The sequence below is a fragment of the Corapipo altera genome, unplaced genomic scaffold (assembly GCF_003945725.1).
Source record: "Corapipo altera isolate COAL_440 unplaced genomic scaffold, ASM394572v1 53, whole genome shotgun sequence".
Lineage (NCBI taxonomy): Eukaryota > Metazoa > Chordata > Aves > Passeriformes > Pipridae > Corapipo > Corapipo altera.
The window spans coordinates 10170088-10190400 of NW_020884900.1; the positions used below are offsets into that span (position 1 = coordinate 10170088).

General features: G+C 35.0%; 1 protein-coding gene across 10 annotated transcripts in view; it reads left to right on the forward strand.

The window, feature by feature from the left end:
• Positions 1 to 20313, forward strand: part of PPP3CB (protein phosphatase 3 catalytic subunit beta) — a 56181-nt gene that overhangs the window by 15072 nt on the left and 20796 nt on the right. For 6 of the 10 annotated variants that reach the window (XR_003528681.1, XR_003528680.1, XM_027649612.1 and 3 more), the window contains exons 4-13: positions 906 to 1017; positions 1889 to 2034; positions 7241 to 7380; positions 7479 to 7556; positions 7656 to 7750; positions 9275 to 9400; positions 11205 to 11282; positions 12796 to 12822; positions 16004 to 16088; positions 16983 to 17080. Coding sequence is in view for 8 of the 10 variants with exons in the window: in XM_027649612.1 (XP_027505413.1) it covers positions 906 to 1017; positions 1889 to 2034; positions 7241 to 7380; positions 7479 to 7556; positions 7656 to 7750; positions 9275 to 9400; positions 11205 to 11282; positions 12796 to 12822; positions 16004 to 16088; positions 16983 to 17080 (985 nt within the window). In the remaining 2 variants the exon portion in view is untranslated. The remainder of the gene's footprint in view (positions 1 to 905; positions 1018 to 1888; positions 2035 to 7240; positions 7381 to 7478; positions 7557 to 7655; positions 7751 to 9274; positions 9401 to 11204; positions 11283 to 12795; positions 12823 to 16003; positions 16089 to 16982; positions 17081 to 20313) is intronic. The other 4 variants (XM_027649605.1, XM_027649609.1, XM_027649606.1 and 1 more) reach the window with 2 other exon arrangements.

Below are 20313 nucleotides of genomic sequence, written 5' to 3' on the forward strand. Positions count from 1 at the left end.
ACACTGAAAGTCTTTGATGTATTTCTCAATGTTTGTGGTGGTTTTTTAAAGCACTGATTTGTTTTCTTTTTTTGTTCATATACTCTGCTATTCTGTGCAAAATAACTTTGAAGAGCAATAGCTTCAGGGTACTCGTATTGATTAAGAACAACACTGATAATGACTTGCAGGTGACTTCGATGGAGTCCAGAACTTCTGGGGTTTTGAGATTTCTGTGCTCGGTTAAAAATACACGAATTAGATTTGAAATTTAGGAAGTACATTTTGGGCATTCAGGACTGCTGGGTGGTAACAAGACTGTAAACTGAAATAATTATGCATGTTCTGTTGCTCTGTCTTCAACTCTCTTCACTGCTGATGTTGCAGTAACAATGATGTATGGAAACTTACTGTAATTATTTGAGTTTGCTGCTTATACACTGAGAAAGCAACCAGTTTTCCCAGTGTATGTCCGTTCTTAGTTTAGGAATGATCTCCAAATGATACAGCTAACTTTAATGTAAATGATTTTGTCAGGTTTTTTTCTTCAGTCTCTATTAATAAATGTCTACTTTCCTTCTTATACGAGTGTTTAGAGTCATATTAATTGGATTTTAGGCACAAACACATACAGTAATTGTCTAGATAAAAGTGTTTTGCAGTTTAATTCTGCTGACTTTATTTTATTATTGAGTGTCCATATTTTTCAGCTTTCTGTGTGGCTTTTATTAAGAAAAGTAATAGGCAATCTGCATCACTCCTGTCCAGAACTGGACTTGGGGCAGTAGTGCTGTATTTTAAAATGACACATTAAGCTGTGCCTGCTTTTGAAGCTGTTACTGTCGTTACTCAGTGTTTCTCAGTAATAATTTTTAAATTTCTTATAAACTAGTGTATTTTACTGGATCTCTTTTTTTTTTCAACAGTGTGTGCTGTACTTATGGGTCCTGAAAATTCTCTACCCAAGCACATTATTTCTTTTGAGAGGCAACCATGAATGCAGACACCTTACAGAGTATTTTACCTTTAAGCAAGAATGTAAGTACTGTCTAAGAATGTAAAATTAGCTTACTTTCAACCTGCTGATCTGCAGTCTGTCACTGTGCTTAAGACATGTTTGTTTCTTAGTTTAATTAAGGTCTTGGAGGCCCCATTGACTTCTATAGAAGTGCTTGCAGTTTAGCGTGGCATTAGAGTGCAAGAAGACAGGTGCCTGTAAATATACATTATGGAATAAATTTTGATGTATCAATCTTGATTTTAAAATCCTGAAGAGAGGAAGTTAGTTTTGCTCTCTTGGCTGTAATCAGGAGTGCAGAGTAACTTGCTGAGCAGCATTGTGAAGCTGGCAGAAAAACCCTACTGCCAAGTAATTTTTCCATTTGGGGAATTGATTTTCAGCTATACTAGTAAGATAACTCTTTTGGTGATGTCAGCTGCCTTGCCATTTGAAGGCTTGTGTAAATATTGATCCAGTGATAAATGGATCATTTGCCCTGATAAAACTCTCTTTGATGTAGGTAAAAATGATGTAATCTGTAATTAGTTCTTACCTTCTCACTCTAAATGAGAATTTGCAAACTTCTCAGTGGTGTTTTACACTGATGTAAGCTGTAATTGTATAAAAATAATAAAAAAAATAATTTGGTGGGGGGTTTTTTTAAAGAAAAATAGTTTCTCCACTCTTGAGATAACAGAAGAAGAAATGAAAAAAGTGTATTGTTCTGGAAGAGAAGAAATGTGCTTGCTTTTGTGGTGTTTGGAAATGTTCATTTAAACCCAAAAATACTCATTGCTTTAGGGTTTTTTAAGCATTCACTTTGGTATTTGCTCTTACAAATATGATCTACTAGTTGACTTCATGCATCTGTTATGGATTTTTTCATGATTTCTATTTTCTTTCCTACAGGTAAAATAAAGTACTCCGAAAGAGTCTATGATGCTTGTATGGAAGCTTTTGATTGTCTCCCTCTTGCTGCTCTCTTAAATCAACAGTTTCTTTGTGTTCATGGTGGACTTTCACCAGAAATTAATACACTAGATGACATTAGGAGAGTGAGTATTTTGTGTATTTGGAAATAAGCAGAAATAGAGATATTTATATGATGCTATACAAAATCATCTTTTTGAAGTTGTCAGTATATTGTTTTCTGTTCTTGTCTCTTGTGGAAGTGTGAATCAGGAACTGAAATGTAGGCTAGGCAGTATCATAATTAAAAACTCATGGGTTATTAGTACATTTCCCATTAGTAGACCTCATTGGGACAGCTGGGACTGTTACAAAACACACATAAAAAAACTCCCTCGAAAATGCCATATAGTTTCCTGAGACAGGTAGTTTGTATAAAGAGCTTCATATCCAATCAAGATAATGCTTAGTATTTCTTTCTAGATAAGAGCCAGTGTTTTCATGGCTTTCAGGAGAAAAGTTGTAGAAGTTAATTGTAGTCTTAAAATTGTTTGCTATATCAACTGTCATATTTCAGTTATTCTCAAATTTCTTTGACATTTTTTTTTGTTGTCCTAATCATGTGGATTTAGTTTTGACAGACTGAGACATGGCAGTATTTAATAGAAATTCATATTTCTATTTAAAATGGCAAATTTGGTAGGCATTTGAGTAACAGTTGTAGAGTACTTCTCACTGTGGTAAATGTTCTATCAGTAAGACAAATGAAAGCAAGTTTTTAAACTTTTACAATGAAAACACTAAGCAGTGATGTGCAATTTAAAGAGAAGAGGATTGTGATGACATGAGATATCTGTTTCTAATAATGTGAATGGACTGCTGATGTCAGGTGAAGATTTTATCAGATGGGAATTTTCAAACTCCGTTGCTTTCCTTTTTCCAGACCCCTTTTTGGTTTATTTTAATGAACTTAGCTGACATCTTGACTGCTGCATTTGGAAATCAAAACCATTCCTATTATGATTAGTAACAACTGAAATGTAGTTGATTTCAGCTTAAAACATAAATAGATGGTTATAAGAAAGCTTTGGGATTATAGGTAAGGATGGAAGAAAAAATGTTGTTTATCCACATATGGAAGAAAGTACGTGGAGGCCTATTATAAAAAACAATGTAAATGTCAGAGAGAAGGTAAAAAGTATGTTCCTAATTTGTTTCTATAATATATAAATATTGACGGCCCATTTTGTCCTTTTATCTTCATGTATTGTATTTCTTGTTTTCTTAGCATTTTCTCCTTTACTTGTGCTCCATTTTTCTTTTTTACCTCTCCCTCTCCTCAGAGTTATAGGCTATCCAGTTGAATCTCATTTCTGAATTTACCATATTTTGTTCACTTGGGTTTTTTTGTACTGATGGGACCATTTCAAAGTCTGGAATGTCAGTTTATTTCACTTACAGATACTACACTCCCAAGCAGAGTGATGTGAGAGGAGAATAAACTGGTAGAAACAGATAGGAAGCATATTTACAAGATCAGTGGTGTAAATGGGAAAATGTACTGAGGCACATTGCATTGTTGGAGCAAATACTGACGTGTACAGAAATCCATGTGCATTGTGCAGAGAAAGAGAAGTAAGAGAGCAAAGCAACTAAATGGTGCCATTCTGACAATGCCTTAACAGTTCTCACATTACAGATGAAAGGAAGCATGGTCAAGGCTTTTTGGAAAGTAGTGTAAAGGAAATATATTCTGGAAGAGCATTTTGGAAAGCTGCTGTCATGACAGGATTGTGATTCATTTTTCTGTTAGTCTCAGTCTTGCAGCTGTTCTTGTTTCAAAGTGTCAAATCATCTGACCTGTACTTTCATATGTGCTTCTATAACGTTCAAGGTTACATTGGGATGAAACATAAGCTTGTATGTTTTTATATATATACACATGAAAATCTGCATTTTATTTTGTTCTGATAAAAAACATGTTTATAAATGTAAGGCAGTGTTGTTAGAACTGTTCCTTGGGCCTGTTTTGTTTTTTAAAGAATCATCTGGTAATTTGGAAAAGGCCACTATTCATGGGCTGGCAGCAGCTTCAATAGCTGCATTAGAGCTTGGCATGCACTGATGTTCTAAATGTGCTTAAATAGGTGACATGAAATGCTCCTTTTATATCTAGGAAAATATCAAATACTTTTGGTACAAGTGTGGTGTGTGAAATTACTTCTTTAAACAGTCAAGACAAGCTTTTTGGTTTATTAGCAGAAGTTCTTATTGAGGAGAGGTCTTTGCTGCAAGCTTGTGTAGGCATAGTCACCTGGCATAAGAAGGGAAATCACAGGTCTATAAACAGTATAGGAATCACCTAAGAAAAAAAGAAAAATTCTGTGCAGGTGCAGTTTCTTCTGGATGAAGTCTTTTGTCAGTATTACTGACTTTCAGGATGGTGATAAAACCATACAAATTAAATTATTATTTTTGCTGTCATAAACTTACTTCCAGAATAGGACAACTATCATACTAGCCCTGACAGTGAATCCTAACCAGAAGGGTTGCTGCAGGTGCTTCTTATTTTGGGGAAAATGGAAGTTTGTTAAACTTGCAGTAATCTGATTTTTATTCTCCGAATGTCCTTTACACAAATATTCTGATTGTTTTGATAAATAGTGTGTCTTTCAGACACGTCCATCACCTTACAGATGCTATTCCATTGATTTCATTTACACTGCCAAGAAACAAAATTCCAGGATTTTGATTTTCAAGCTTAGTATTTTACAAAGAGGGAAGTGTCCAGATAAGATTATGGTGACACTGAAGAAGAGAGACAAAGAATTTTCTTCCTCATTTACATTTACATTTCCTCTTTTGTTTAGCTCGTGGTGATACTAAGACTCGGTCAGCAAATTGCCTTGAAATATATGGGGGTGCTACTGGGAATCTGTCTTTATAATACCTTGCTTCCTTTCTGTGGTCTGCTGAAATCTCCTTTTGTTTAGTAATACATCAGATGACAGCCACACTTCTCTGGCCTTCACATTGTTCTTCAGGCTTTACGATGTGATAATTCACAGGAAAATTAGGACAGATTAATTAAAATTGATGTCTGTATGTGAAACTTCTGTGAAGGTCTTTTGCCTCAAAAGTATAATTGTTTCAATTTGCAGTACCTTAATCTATCTCTGAGGTTTTGGTACTCCTCAATTTGAACATACATGTGGAGGTATAATGTACCTTAGTTTAGTAGCCCTGACTGCATAATAGCTATGAATTAATTTAAATTTAAATATCTCACAGTATATTAAATAATATATTACCTATTTCTGTTTTAATACCAGATGTATTGATTCTTATTCTGGAATAAAATTGTCTTTCTTTGTTACCTTAATCATATTTAGAAATACATTAACCTTATTTGTAGTGGGATTGTTTTACCATAGTCGAAGAACATTCAAAAATATTAATTAGTAACAAGTGTTTTGAATTGACTCATGTCCTTTGTTAACTTTCTTGCTGTGCCAATATAAAAAAACCCCTTGAGTTGATTATTCTGATTTGATATGTGCAATCTGGGTTGAGTAGCTTGCAGTGACATTTCCTTAAATTTTGAGATGTCTTGAGAAGCATGGTAGACTCTCTAGTGAAGGGAGACACTGATTTGGTGTGTATGTAAGTATATTTATTTTTTACACACTGACCTTACTTCAAGAAATGGCTGCATTATTGTTTCAAAGCTATGAGAAAGTAGTTTGGGAGAGGGACACGTTAATTGCAGCCAAAGCTTATTATTTATAATGTCTCTATATATTTGGCCAAAGTCATAAGGAAAAGTCCTTGAAAACTAACTAAAGAAAAAAATCTTAGAAATGTTTTCTAGACTTTCAGCCTTCTGTATTGCAGGAAACATCAGTCAGCAAACAGTTGAAACTTCCTTGTATGAATGCTTCTTTTAGCTTCTGGACCCAAATTTATTGCTGGAGGTTTAGAAACTTGATGGTTTAATCTACAGAAATTCAGGTACTTGCAGAAGTTGATGGACTGACTTCTTCAATCTGGAAGAAATACTCCATACCGGGTTTATCATCCAGTGTGGGAAATGTTAAACCACAGGATTTTTAATATTGAATAAATTCCGACAACAACTTCAGTTAATACCTGCCTTACCATTATCTGGCAGGAATTTGTAAAGATCTGGACCTCTCCACTTATGTTACAGGTGGCAGCCTCGGGAGCTCTGATTTTCCAGGGCATGAGAGAGCTTGGCACTACTGCTGGTTCCATATTTGAATGGATTCCTATGGACCGTTAGACTCAAATTCACCAGGTGCTCACCAAACCTTCCTTCGAACCTGTCATGAAGAGTTAAGTGTTCTCTAGTACCATCAAAGTCATCTTCTTTGGTATGGGAAGTGAAGTGAGATAAATGCACTGTCCATCAAAGAACCGTTCCTACATTTCTTGGATAAAATCATCTTGTGAACAAACTCCAGCTACATAAAGATCAAATCAACTTTACATTGAATCTGGGATATCTAATTTCATTTCTGGGACATGAGAGATTGATTGCCTGTTACTTACTTAAGCAGGGTATTTTCCTTTTACCTTAACAAATGCGCTGTCCTCCTTACTTCTGCCCCTTTTGACTGTGGTTACTAGGAAAGTTGCAGGCTGCTAAAACAGGTGTTTCAAGTGGAAATCAGTAAAGAAACAGCAAGAGAAAACACAGACATCTCCCAAAATGCTTATGGCCCATTACATCAGGGCTAGAGCTGAAAAATAAAGCTTGTATGGAAGAAATCTAAGACAGCTGAGCTTAGTCACATCTTCATTGCATTGTTAAACAGTCCATTATGGAGATGGGTGTGCCAGGGTGGTTTGTTTTTCTTTTGGTGTTTGTTTTTTTTAATTTCTTTTGGTAATATATATTTAGTCTCTTCTAGTCGGTGCTAATTATTCATGCTTTTCTTTCATAATTCCTGTTTTCTGTACTGTTTCTCTTTGCTAATTCCTGGTAGTGTCTCCAGATTGGTAGATGTGGCATGTGCATGAAAAAGGACCATTTTGTTCCTTGTCTGTAACTTGACCTGTATTACACATATCCATCAGTCTGGAATTTATCTCCCTTCTTTTTACAACTAATAAATCTTATTGCTCTTAACAGGTTTGGTTCTTTTGGCATGCCTCTGCCTTATTTCATGAGGAGGAGAGAAAAAAATATACAGAAACTACTTCTCTTTGATATGGTTGGGATTTATTCTAAAAATGCTTGGTATTGATGGATATGTAGTTTAACAAATGTGTAAAACTTACTGACTTAATATTGAAAGAGTCTTTGTGCTGTTGCCTTTTGTTAAACAGTTAGATAGATTCAAAGAGCCTCCAGCATTTGGACCAATGTGTGACTTATTGTGGTCAGATCCATCAGAAGATTTTGGAAATGAAAACTCACAAGAGCATTTCAGTCACAATACAGTCAGAGGATGCTCATACTTTTATAGGTGAGAGTATGCTATGATCTCGTTGGGTGTTTTAGTACTGATTCTTGCTGTTTATTTTAAGAGAATTTCTTTTACTCATAATTGTTTTCATTTCACAGCTATCCAGCAGTTTGTGAATTTTTGCAAAATAATAATTTGTTGTCAATCATTAGAGCACATGAAGCACAAGATGCAGGGTAAGTCCTTTGTGTCTTTCAAGGAATTATTCACAGTGTAAAATAAAAATTAATTGCTTATTTGCTGTAAGATGTAAAATAATCTGTTTGGTTTTGCAGTTATAGAATGTACAGGAAAAGTCAAACTACAGGGTTCCCATCATTAATAACAATTTTTTCAGCACCTAATTACCTGGATGTCTACAATAATAAAGGTAAGAACTTGTTATTAATAAGCATTTTTAATAATAAAATTGTCTAACTAGATAATCTTATATCAACAACTTTTTGCCAGGTAAGAAATTAAAGGACAAAAAAATGTATTAATGAAAGTTATATTATGAAGAAGAGCATGTACCATAAATGACAATCTCTTGTAAGAGTACCTTGAAGCACAAGTTGGGGCCAATATTTCCTTTGTGAAAGTTGTTGCTATTTAGTATTATCCACTATTTTGCTATTTAGTTCTTATGAATGCATCATGTGGTGTTTTCCAGTCAGGCAAAATTTTCCAGTGCTATGAGTTTTCATTCCTCTAGTTGTCTTTAGTTGGTGAACTAAGCAAGGAAGGGAGGAAGCATAAGGTGGTTTGTGTTGTGTATTGTGGCACCTGAGAGTCTTAATTGTGATGATAATTCTAATAATGGCCCTGTAGGGGAAATCAAGAAAGAGCAAGTAGGGATCAAAATACTGATTACCACTGGAAATATTATTAAGGAGGTATAAATCAAGGAATTCATTTTTGTCCATCTGCTACTAAGATAAAGTTGAACAGGAGAAGCATGTTTAATAGCGTGGAGAACATCAGAATTACAGAGAAGAGCTCAGCTGTAACTAATATTATTCATAGATGAGAAAAAAATTCAAGAACAGAAATTAAAAATAAAGCCTGCAGAAATTAAAGTATGATATTAAAGGCATTTCAAGTATGTGATGAATGAATGATCTCCAAATATTAAAATAGCATTTCTTTGAAACCGAGACCTTTTTTTTTCTTAAATACATTGTATTTTCTTCCACCCACCTTCAAAGAACCACCCCCCAGCCCATACCATTTCTCTAGGGTGAACAACTGTATACAGGAAAAGATGAGCTGTTGTTACTTGCACTGATTGCAAAGTAAAGGGGAAGTAAAAATAGCTTCAAATGGCTATTTAGGTTTTTTCACTATCTCTATGGATACTGTGTTCATAGAATCCTTTTTCACATCATTCCCAGTGTAATGCAAGTGAAAGTATGGAAAAATGCAACCAGTGTTTATTTAGCTTTAGAATGCTTCTGGTTTTCTGTCCTATTTCTTTGTGCTTCCCCTTCTCCCTCATATTCTAGATGTCTGTGGTTTTACTCTAGACTTAAAATGTGGGAAGACACATATGAAGAATAAAACCTGAATCTGCATATACTGGATATACTGGTGTTCTGAGTTAGAGTTTTGTTGAAGTTGCTGGAGTTATACCTTTTCAATACCTTTAAAAATCTTTGTTCATTATAGACCTATAGTAGGATAGTACAGAACTATATTGACATGTAAGAGTGCCTTAAACTGCAGCATGTGCAGTAAAAATGCAAAGCTTTCCATTAGAAATCTGTCCTGTAAATGCTTGAAAGAAAGAGAATGGAGTATATCTGCGATTATTTAGTCTATGATATAAATAGAGCTAAAACAAGACTGTGACTTTACGTTTGTGGTACTCACAAGTTTTAAACATTCTTTTCAAAATGTCTGAATTTTATTTTAGCTGCTGTATTAAAATATGAAAACAATGTGATGAATATTCGTCAGTTCAATTGTTCTCCTCATCCTTACTGGCTACCAAATTTCATGGATGTTTTCACATGGTCTTTGCCATTTGTTGGAGAAAAAGGTAAGCAGATGTTACACATTTACTAATATCTTTCCTATTTCTCCCAGATTGATGTTGGGAAGATTTTAATTTTTTTTTAAATATATTTACCAAAGAGAGATTAATTGCATTATTATTATTGTGTCGTTTTCTTCACCTGTTTCAGTCAAGGTAGTTAGAACTACATCTAATATAGCAAAGGTGCTAAGAGAAGTTATGATTTCCATTGAGGGTGCATATCTGCATATAAAATTTTAACTTTCCTATACAGATATAACAGATTGACCTTCATTAAGGATAACTTTTTCAGTTATAATTTTTTCTTGTAAAAAAGATAATTTAGCACAGATCCTCCTTTTTTTTTTTTTTTTTTTCCCTCTGGAGTTGATAACTGAATCTAGGACACTGGGGCCCCAAGTAGTCCTCACTTGAAAAGCAATGAGGTTAGAGGCTATTTGGGTCTGTTTAAAATCCTTCCATGAAGGAACTGTTCTTTTTATAAAAAGAGATCTGGAGAGCTCTTTAAATTTCTTTGAAAAGTATTCTTGTAGTTATACATTTACAGTCGTGTAAACATAGAATTCTAGCTTTCTGTTGTCTTTAGTAAGCAGTTTAATGCAAATAATTTGGACACTTTGTACTGTGGTTAACCCACTCAACAATTTTTTAATATTTAACTGAAGGGACCTGACATTTGAAAGGAGATTTTGTTTGTGTCTCTCTTGCTCGATAATGCAGTAGATAATATTTTCAACAGCAAAGGGATATACTGTGTATTTTGCTTTTGTTGTGGTGCTGGTAATGACATCCAGCAACTTATTTAACAGTACTTGAGTGTCTCATCGACCTGCTCTCTGCTTCAGACTGCTGGAGTCATGTCCTGTAGGTTGCCTTGCCTTTGGTCTAATACACATGTCCATTTATGATGAAGGATTCAGTGTCAGTATGGTCTGGTCTGCATGGAACAGATCAAAATTGTCATAATTTGGTTGGGCTTTTTTTGTTCTTTTCATTACTGTAGGGAGTAACTCTTTCCCAAGAATTGAGAATATCACCATAGCAGATAATACAGGGATTGTAGGAATTAGTAATTAATTGTATGAGTTAATACGAATTAGTAATGAATAAATGTAGGCAGCAATTTGCAGGGTTTTTAACAACCCAACTGTACTTCTGGATAGGTTTCTGAACACTCTGTGGTGAGGAAATGTTTGAATGTTCTAAGAAAGGGTCTGATATGTGTGGGAAAGATTGAGTGGCAGCATAAGGAGGATTCCTGGAGAAAGAAAATACACAAACTTGTCTCAAAAAGCTTGTAGCCACTAGGTTGATATTTTTAAGGGGAGTTTGAAAAGAGATGTAGTTTGCACCACATTTATATTCTAATATTTTCCTGCTTGAGTGCTTCTGCTACATGCCTGCAGGTGCCAAGAATGGAATAGTTTTCTCAGTTCAAGCCTGAATTTGAGCAGTGAATGTTTTTCAAATTTAACTAATGTTTGCATAAAAACTAGTTCAAACACTTATCCTAATGTAAAACTCCTATTTTACAAGAAGAACTCCTTGTGAGAGAGGAGAGGAAGCTCTGCTACGTTCTTTGATTATTACCTTGTGTAATTTTTAGCTGCTTATTTTTCTGAGCTTTTTAAATTCTGTGACAGCGCACATCAAGACAAACACTGTTTTTGAAACCACGTTACTGAGCAATGGCTATGATGAGGGGAGTTCATTCACTAGAGCTGCTGGTGACTTGCTGTATCTTGTGTGCATGGAAATATTTTAAATTCTACACAGAATGAATTAAAGTTTATTTTTTCCTATACAGTAACAGAAATGTTGGTGAATGTTTTGAGCATTTGCTCTGATGATGAACTGATGACAGAGGGAGAAGATCAATTTGACGGTAGGGATTATTACTTTAGATATATAAATCTTCTTAATGGTAATACCTTATGAACAATAGTTAACTTAGACTGGTGTAATATCGCCTGGAGTTTGAAGAAAATTACCTTCAAATTTTTTTTTAGATAATGATGCTTTGGGGAGCCAGAGAAGGGAATTGTGTTTGTGTTTGTGATCAAGAACCAGTAATGGCAACCTTTGCAAATATTGATATTTGATTTCTATTTAAAACAAACTTTTTGTGGAAAATGCTCAGAATTTCTTGGCACTTAACATTTGAAACATACTAACTTACCTTGCTAATATATAGAATAAATTTATTATAAGACATTAAATTTTTTAATGATTGCTTTTCAATAAAGAGTTAATGTAGGTGAAGGTCAGATACAATTTTTTTTATGGCAAAGTAGTATAAAGCATGAAATGCAAGTTTATCTTGGTGTTTGAGTTTAAAGCATGAAAGTTAAAGGACAACCTGTATATGTACCTTTGTACATTATATAATTTGCTTTTGTGTACTGAATTGTAACATCTTTCTGTCTCTTAAACTGTGATACAGTAGGTTAAGGAGGTGTTTGTAGCATGATGATTAAGAAGCAAAATTAACATGAAGACCTAGTGTATCATGCTTTGTTGGTTTTTTTACAAGTAGCACTTAATGTCACACCTGAAAGTTTCTCAGACTTGCTTCATTTTATCTAGCAACAGAACTGATCTTGTGAATTTTTTGTTGGTGGAGGAGGAGGAAGGGAAATTTCAGCAGCCTTTGAGGAACATTGAAGTATGATGTATAAAGATATTAGATACACGTTTGATAACTCCTGTGTTCAAATTGGATAGCAGGGTGGTGTTGTGCTAAGCAGCTGTGTGTTTTGCTTTGGAATGCATTGGTTCCAAGCCCCTTGAACTTTGCTGTCATTTAGATTGTTGTCAGAAATGTGAAAACTTTAAAAAAGTCTCAAATATGATCCTGCAAACAGTCAATTTCTGGTTTTTATTCAAGTAATCCTGCTAAAGTGAACATAAAGCAATTACACAAAGCATTTGTAGAGCAGGGTTAGGTGGTATTCTGAGGTGTTAGGATTTATGTTTGCAAGAATAATTGGTCATCAAATGATTGCATATGCCCTGTCTGTAGTACAGTAGTTGCAGTTTCCTAGTTTGAATTATTTTATTCTTCTGTCTCCTTTAACAATTTCTTTGCTTGATGCATCTCTTATGCCACCTAGGTACTGTCTACGCTTTATCTTTCTATGTGAATGGATTTTTTTTAACTGTTGGCTTTCAAGTTTCCACTTGTTTATCATCAAATTTTAAAATGTACTCAACAATTCCACTTCTTGTTTGATGAATGCATTTTTAAGTGTTGCAGTTTTCCATTTTATTTTTTTCACATTTCTTCTCCATTCCTTCTTTATTACCACTGCCAAGTTAAATATCTTTATTTTTTTTTTGTCTCACTCACCTTTTTCTCCATCGTTCACTTCCTTTTTTTCTGGACTCTCCATCTGAAGAGCGACTCATATATGGCAATAAAAAAGGTACAGACCAGACAGAGTAGGAATGTTTTGAAATATGACTTCACAGAACCTGACAGTACAAGTATTAATGAGAAAATATCTTTCTGTTGAGAGACATATGTAGTATTTTATGATTATTAACCTTTTTAATGGGATGTTTCTAAAGACTTGTGTATTTTGTTATCAGAAGTCATATTCCAAGACATCTGTCTTTCTGTGCATGAATTTTTTTCCTCCTTTCTTCCATTCCTTTTTTTTTGTAGAATTTCATTCTTTTACCTATTTCTAAAATTTTATCTTTGGTCCTGCATGTGTAGGGAGCATTCAGTTGTCTGTCTTGCTCTTAAATACTTTCCTCATGAGCTGTTTTTTTAAGGTTGTGCATGGAATGTGTTTATACAATGTTCCAAAAACTGGTTTGTGTAGTACTTTCAGTTTCCTTAACTGAGATGTCAAAAAGGTCCTTTTTGATTTGTGTGCTATTTTGAAGATTCAAAATGTAAAAAGAAGCCTAATAACTTAAATTCATGTCTATCACCTGTTTTTCGGAAATCCCAGGGTAGGTAGTTTTGTACAGAGAAATTCTTCTGACCATTACTTACCTAATAATCAGTTTGTTCTCTGTGCAAATTTGTCAGTTTCAGAGAATATTTCTAATACTTGGGAATGCATCAGATTATAGACGTGTTTCCAGAGGTTATGTGAATTCTTTGAGGCATAATAGTATCAGTGTTCCAGCATCTGTTTCTTGTGCCAGCATTGGGAAAAGGAAATGGAAGAGTTCTTTGTCATATCTCCTCTAATCTAGGCTGTAATCAAGACATTCTGCAAGCCATGTCTTCTTACTGTCTTCTCTGAAGTAACCAGGATTCAGTGGCCACATCAGTTCAGTGCTGCAGCCTGGAGTAATGCATTTGGCCTTTTGCCTTGGCTGTGTTGATTCTGGAGGGCTGGGGCAATGAGAGATCATGGTGAAAAAAACAAACAAAAAACCTAAACAAAACCAAAACCAAAGCATCTAAGCTGCCCAAAAGCAGCCTTTCTCCTTTTAAGGCATAGGGACCTTCCAGAGTTAGATACAGACAGTAGCACTGCCTAAAGTCTTTCCAGCCTGCATGTTACAGCTCGGCATCAGTGAGACCTGTAAATAGGTGTAGGTAGGAACAAAACTGAGGAACTTACAGGGAAAGATTAATGGTTCTTTATTTAGCCCTGACCTTTTCAAAAACACTGAGAGAGTCACCTTCTCATTCTAGATTCTCAAACTGCTACTCGATAGTATTTAAAGAGAGGAAATAAAAACTTCTAGAACTTCAAAAGTTAAATTTTTAAGGAAATTATTTGCAGTGAAAGTTGAATGTTTCAGCCTATCCTACTCAAAGTTTTTCCTGAGCCACCTGTTTTGTCCTTTTTTTAGTTTGATGTCTTCAGTTTGTTAAAAGTTTTAACTTTGTCTATTAAAAAACTGTACTCAGTAGTTCCTGGTTTTATTTTGTTTTGTTTAAATGGATTGGCAGATACTTGTCATACCCTGAGATTCTTCCTCTGTGGTCGTCCAAAGCTTGTCTCTTGCTCCCTTTTTTTTCTTTGTCACTAACTACACGTTTTCCATCTTGTGTGGTTTTGTTGTTGTTTGACCTTATATGCTTTATCTTTTGTAATTTATTTGGTTTGGCGTTTGGGGTGGGGAGGCTGCTCATTCTTATGGACAGAAGGCCTTGTGCTGTTGCAGCTGTGGTCTGACAAGTGTGACTGTTGTGCTGGAGTGTGTGTCCTCTGTGGGGAAGCTCCATACTAATGAGCAGGGATGGAAAAAAGCTTCTTCCACAGCTCCCTTTTTTTGAATGTGAGCAGGTGAATTTGTGGATGTGCAGCTCTCCTGTGCTCACTTTTGTGATCCTCTCTTCTACATTCTTGCAAATTAATATAAATTTATAAATTTATATAAATACATAAATTAATTAAAAAATTTAAAAGCGTTGCAACTTTTTATTGAGTACCTTTGTCCCGGAACTGAACAACACTGACATATGGAAGATCTGCAATACGTAACAGAGCTGTCTGACTGTTCCCTTTTGGTCCCTGTAGTTGAATTCACAGTAGGACTGAGTTACACTTAGTTTGGTGTCATTAACATTCTCCTTTCTCAATGGCTAAGGAGAAATAAAGATTTTGCTTTTGATACCTCCTCATCTGCCTTTACTGGTTTAGTGAAATTGAGAAGTCAGCAAAGGGTAAGGAAGATCCGAGGGCAAAGATGACCCTGAAATTACCTCAGCTGGTTAGAGCCTGGTGCTAATAATACCAAGGTTGTGGGTTTGATCCCTGTGTGGGCCATTCACTTAAGAATTGACTTGACCCTTGTTGGGTCCCTTCCAACTCAGAATATTCTGTGATTCTATGACTTTCCTACATTGAAACAAAACAGCAACATTTAGTGTTGGAGAAAAGAGTTTTGCTTTCATGTCAAGGCAAGCAAAGGTGGCTCTCCTTCCCAGTTGCAAGCCTCCTTTCAGAGTTTTGTCTTCACTCTTGTCTGTCACAAATGGTAGCACTCTGCCCTATGGAATATGCAGTGTTTACTCCAGGTCTTTTGGTATTTGTAATTTCTGCAAACGATGCAAGCCTAAGATGATGTGGAACATAGACTTAGGTGGTAAGGGAGGTACCAGTGCAATTCTTTACCATTTTATTTTTCCTTTTTTTTTTTTGGTGGAGTTTTGTTTTGGGTAGTTGACATAAAAGCAAGGGAACAACTGTTTTCTCTCAGACAGCTGTGTAACAATTAGAAAATGTTTATTTTTTGTGGCTTTAATATCTCTTTGGCTTCTATATTGGGCTGCATGCCTACATCTTGATATATACAGATGTCAGTACTAAGAATTTAAACTGTAAAATTTAGGCAAATGAGTTACAATAGTTACTACAGTGTAGTGATGGTAATTTAGATGCTTAGTAGCTTTGGGAGATCACTGTGAACATCCTAAGCTTTTTTGTGTGTGTTTCATGGACACAGAGGTGCTGGTGGTTTTGATGGCATTCTGAAGCCATAATTTAATAACTTCGTGCCCTCAAGTGTTTGGGTACTGACCTCCTGTGACGAGTACTGAACTTAAACGGTTGTGTTGAGTTTGATACACTTTAAAATGGTGATCCTCGAAATAGTCATGAGCTTGAGACTCTTTTCTTATTCCATTGAAAGTAGGTACAGCTGCCGCACGGAAAGAAATAATCAGAAACAAAATTCGTGCAATCGGCAAGATGGCGAGAGTCTTCTCTGTTCTCAGGTACTTGCCCGACTTCTGCATTCCTGAACCCCTCTTATGTATGTCAGGTAAACATCTCTGTTTCAGGATAATGGATGCCAGACATTTTTCAGGGAGATCACTGTGCATCAGCATCTTGTTTGGCATATTGGTGCAGCCCATTAATGTTGGTATCTGTGGTTAAAGAGTATTTTTGAGTTATATTTGAGACATGTTTGAAGAAATTAGAGAACGTGATCTTTAGTTTACACATTGTTTACACATTGTTGGTCCAGATGCTATGAGTGTTGGAAAGATAATACCAAAATAGAGATTGAAATCAAAGGTGTAATGGAGGAGGTCAGGACTGGCTCTGAAAATTTCTGGCATACCAGAAATTTGAGGACTAGAGGGTTTCTGTTTCAGGTTTTTGTTTATTTGCTTTCAGATATTTAAAAAATACTATATTCTTGTACTTCTTTAAATATAGAGATTTCATGATCATATTTACCCAAAATGTATAATTTTTCCACAGACCATAATTGCTCAAATAGGGATAATTTTTTAAAGTTGTTATTTCCTGAAGTATAGACACTTTGAACAATATTGGGGATTGTTTTATGGTACTGAGATACATTCAGTACCTCTTTAGGCATTCAGTGCTAATTTCAAAGCTAATGAACCTGCATGTGAATAATTGCTCAGAATTTGGTTCAGGAGTAGTCAGCATTTATAACTCGTAGGCAGAGGAAAGACTGGTATGGAATAGAATTATTTTCCCCTTTTTAGTTGTTTGAATTTGAATTTACATTCAGTCTTGACATGCCTAAAACACAGCAAAAATAGTCTCTCCCTCTCCCCGTCCATTATTTCACTTCAATGCAAGTTTTCATGCACAGATATTTAAGGTTTTGTTGTTGTTTTTTCTCCCACCAGGGAGGAGAGTGAAAGTGTGCTGACACTCAAGGGTTTGACTCCCACTGGAATGTTACCTAGTGGAGTGTTGGCTGGAGGACGACAGACCCTGCAAAGTGGTAATGATGTTATGCAACTTGCTGTGCCTCAGATGGACTGGGGCACATCTCACTCTTTTGCTAACACCACACATAATGCATGCAGGGAATTTCTTATGCTTTTCAGTTCTTGTCTTAGCGGCTGATACAAGCATAGTGTTATGTGTTAATCAGGCAATGTGAAATGGATACTTAACCAGGGTATAAAACTAAAAGCAAATTAGTTCAGCAGTGCCAGGCCACATTTTTCAGACTCGGAGCTTCCTTAGTGTACAATTTTTCAGGTGGGATGACCTTATAGAACTGGTATTGAGGCATTTGATCCTTACAGATACGAAAATGGCAGTGTAATTTTGCATCATTACTTGTTTGCTCTCCATTAAAATGGTTTTATTAAAGTTGTGTTAGTATTTTCATTGACAATGTCAAATACTTGTTGATATTAATATTAACAAACAGCTGCAGGCTGCATAGTTCCATATTACACTCCATTGACAGATTGGAATGTGCTACGTTTTGTACCCTGGTAATTAATGCCAAAGTTTGTTCTCTATGTTGTTTGTCAAATGTTCTATGTATAATTGACCTCCCTGAATTGTCCTTGTAACATGCTGTTTCCTTCCTCTGCAGATGTAGCTGCTTTCTTAGATCTGTCTGTCTCTCTCTAGGTATAGATGTATGTCTGTATAAGTGTTAAAATTAAACCACTATCCCAGACACTTGTCTGTCTCCTGATGTAGAAGCAATGTTGTAGCACCTTGTTTTTGAGGTTTGCTGCATTTGCTGCTGCACATTGTCTGTGCATTTGAAACAATAATGTACTTGAAAAATATTCAGCAATTGTTATAAAATCAGTTGAGAATAAAGGGATTGAATTTAAAACTTGTAAATAAATCAAAATAAAAGGGTGTTATTAAGTGTGCATATATTTTTTTGCATGAAAATAAAAAGAACTCTATACAAAATATACCTGTAATCTGGCTCATTGAATATTTTGTAAAAGGTTTTTATTCTTTTTTTAGTTTGTTGAATCATTGGATCATATTTTTCACAAGGCCCATAAATGATTAACTAGGCTTAGGGAGAATGCTATGAGATTGTACCAAGTGTATTAGAAGAATGAAGTCCACGTTTCTGTTCACAGTGGTGGATAACTAAAATATACCAGTCTGGAACTGGACTTCATGTCAGCAGCACTCTTAACATAAATTATTCAGAGACTTTTTATTGGCCATCCTCAGGCTTTACTAGAAAGTATAAGACTGTTGTATGGGACTGCTGAATTTTATAACTGTTGAAAGATTGTGATATATGAATACCATTTTTTACACAATCTATTTTCCAAGAGTAGCTGCTTTTCTCATTTTGTGATTTAGACTGTTTACTTGAATTTTTTAAATTTTCTATGTAGTTTTTTAAAGCCTTTCACTACATTTTCTATTAAACTATCAAAGCTTTTTTAATAGCTTTGAAGCACAAATGTCACATTCTAAATCATTTTTCAGTGGACATATAATGTCTACAAGTAAGTTTATATGTCCAGTGTATGTATGTGATTGTTTTGTGAATGTCTATAACAAGAAATGGTGTATGTTTCCTAATCCATTCAACTATTCCAAAAGCATATGTTCTAGCTTTAATTTTCATTGTTTAATAAGATACTCTATTATGCTTAAAAAATGAGTCTGCATTCCTCTCATTTAACAGATTTTTATGCATGTTGCATTACAAATATCAGAGAGGATCAAACTGACTAGAAAATTTTTTAAACATAAAACATGTGACTTTCTACCATTACTGAAAATGTGTGGGACATTTGGAAAGTATGCAAAATGCGTTTTGGATTTTTGTGGGTGTGCTTTTTCCTGACTAGAACTTTTGATGGCAATATTCCTGGACGCACGACATTAATATACCTCATTTATTTAGTCATGTCGATTGTTCAAAATAGATCATGCCAACTGTTAGTTCTTCTTAAACTGAAGTAAATTCTCTTTACTGATAAGCATGTTATTGTTTCAGTCTTTAAAAAGTAGTTTTCAAATTATAATGCTTAATTGCAAAGCTAGAAATAAACCAAAAATAAAATAAAGCTTCACTAATTGATACTTTTCTAAACCATCATAATATCAAGAGAATTTATATTGGCCAAAATACAGTCACTGATAGTGTAGTAGGATTTCTTACTACAAATAGTTAATTACTCTTTGAAGTATCTTGTTGATCAGTACACTATCAATAATTTAAACTAGTCTAGATTTGCAAAAATAATAGAACATAATATTAATTGAAGTAATTTTTTTATTCTGTTCTTTTATTTCTTTAAAAATACACAGAATTGACCAGTATATTTTCCTGGTTTCAGTCTTCAAAATGCTAATTTTTCAATGGCACATTGAGAAAAGCTCTATTTGTGCTGGTTGCTATTAAATCTATAGGAAACTTTGAAAGTTATAAGAAATTGGAGTATATATCTACATTTCTCTAGAGAGCTGGGCTGAAAATTTTTTATCAGCACAAATAGATATACACATACATGTATGGAAGTCACCATTAAGGTAATGCATCTGCAACTTCTGCATGTACACCTGTTATAGTTCCTGATGTCAGTGACATATTCTGTACTAGAGCTTAGTAAATGCCACTGTTCCTTCAGGAGTTTGTTGAGCCCAGCTGCTGTGTCCTGTGGGCTGCTGGCCCTGCTCAGAGGATGGAGCCTGTTGGCACTGACACTGCAGAGGAGGGTGCCCACAACACAGCTCCTGTCAGGGCAGTGCCCACAACACAACTCCTGTGAGGGCAGTGCCCACAACACAGCTCCTGTGAGGGCAGTGCCCACAACACAGCTCCTGTCAGGGCAGTGCCCACAACACAACTCCTGTGAGGGCAGTGCCTGAGCAGATTCCTACTGCAAAACAGAGCAGCCTGAGGGAGAATTGCAATTGGGAACTGTAGGGAAGAGGTCAGTCAAAGACAAGTCAGTTGAAAAAGATAATTTTGGAAAAAAGTGCAAACCTGCATCCTATAGAAGAAGTGAAAGTAAGAATTTTTTTTGTTTTTCATAAATATATGGGTATATTTTTGAAAAACGAATCGTAAGTTACTTTTAGATAGCTTTAATGTACTAGGATAAAAACAGACCTTGGGAAATCATGGCCTTTGTATGTTTCTAAAATTTTTTAATGTAGATTTTTTTTAATTTTATTTATGTTGCTTGCATTATAGTAGCTGAAATATTAAAGACCATATTTAAG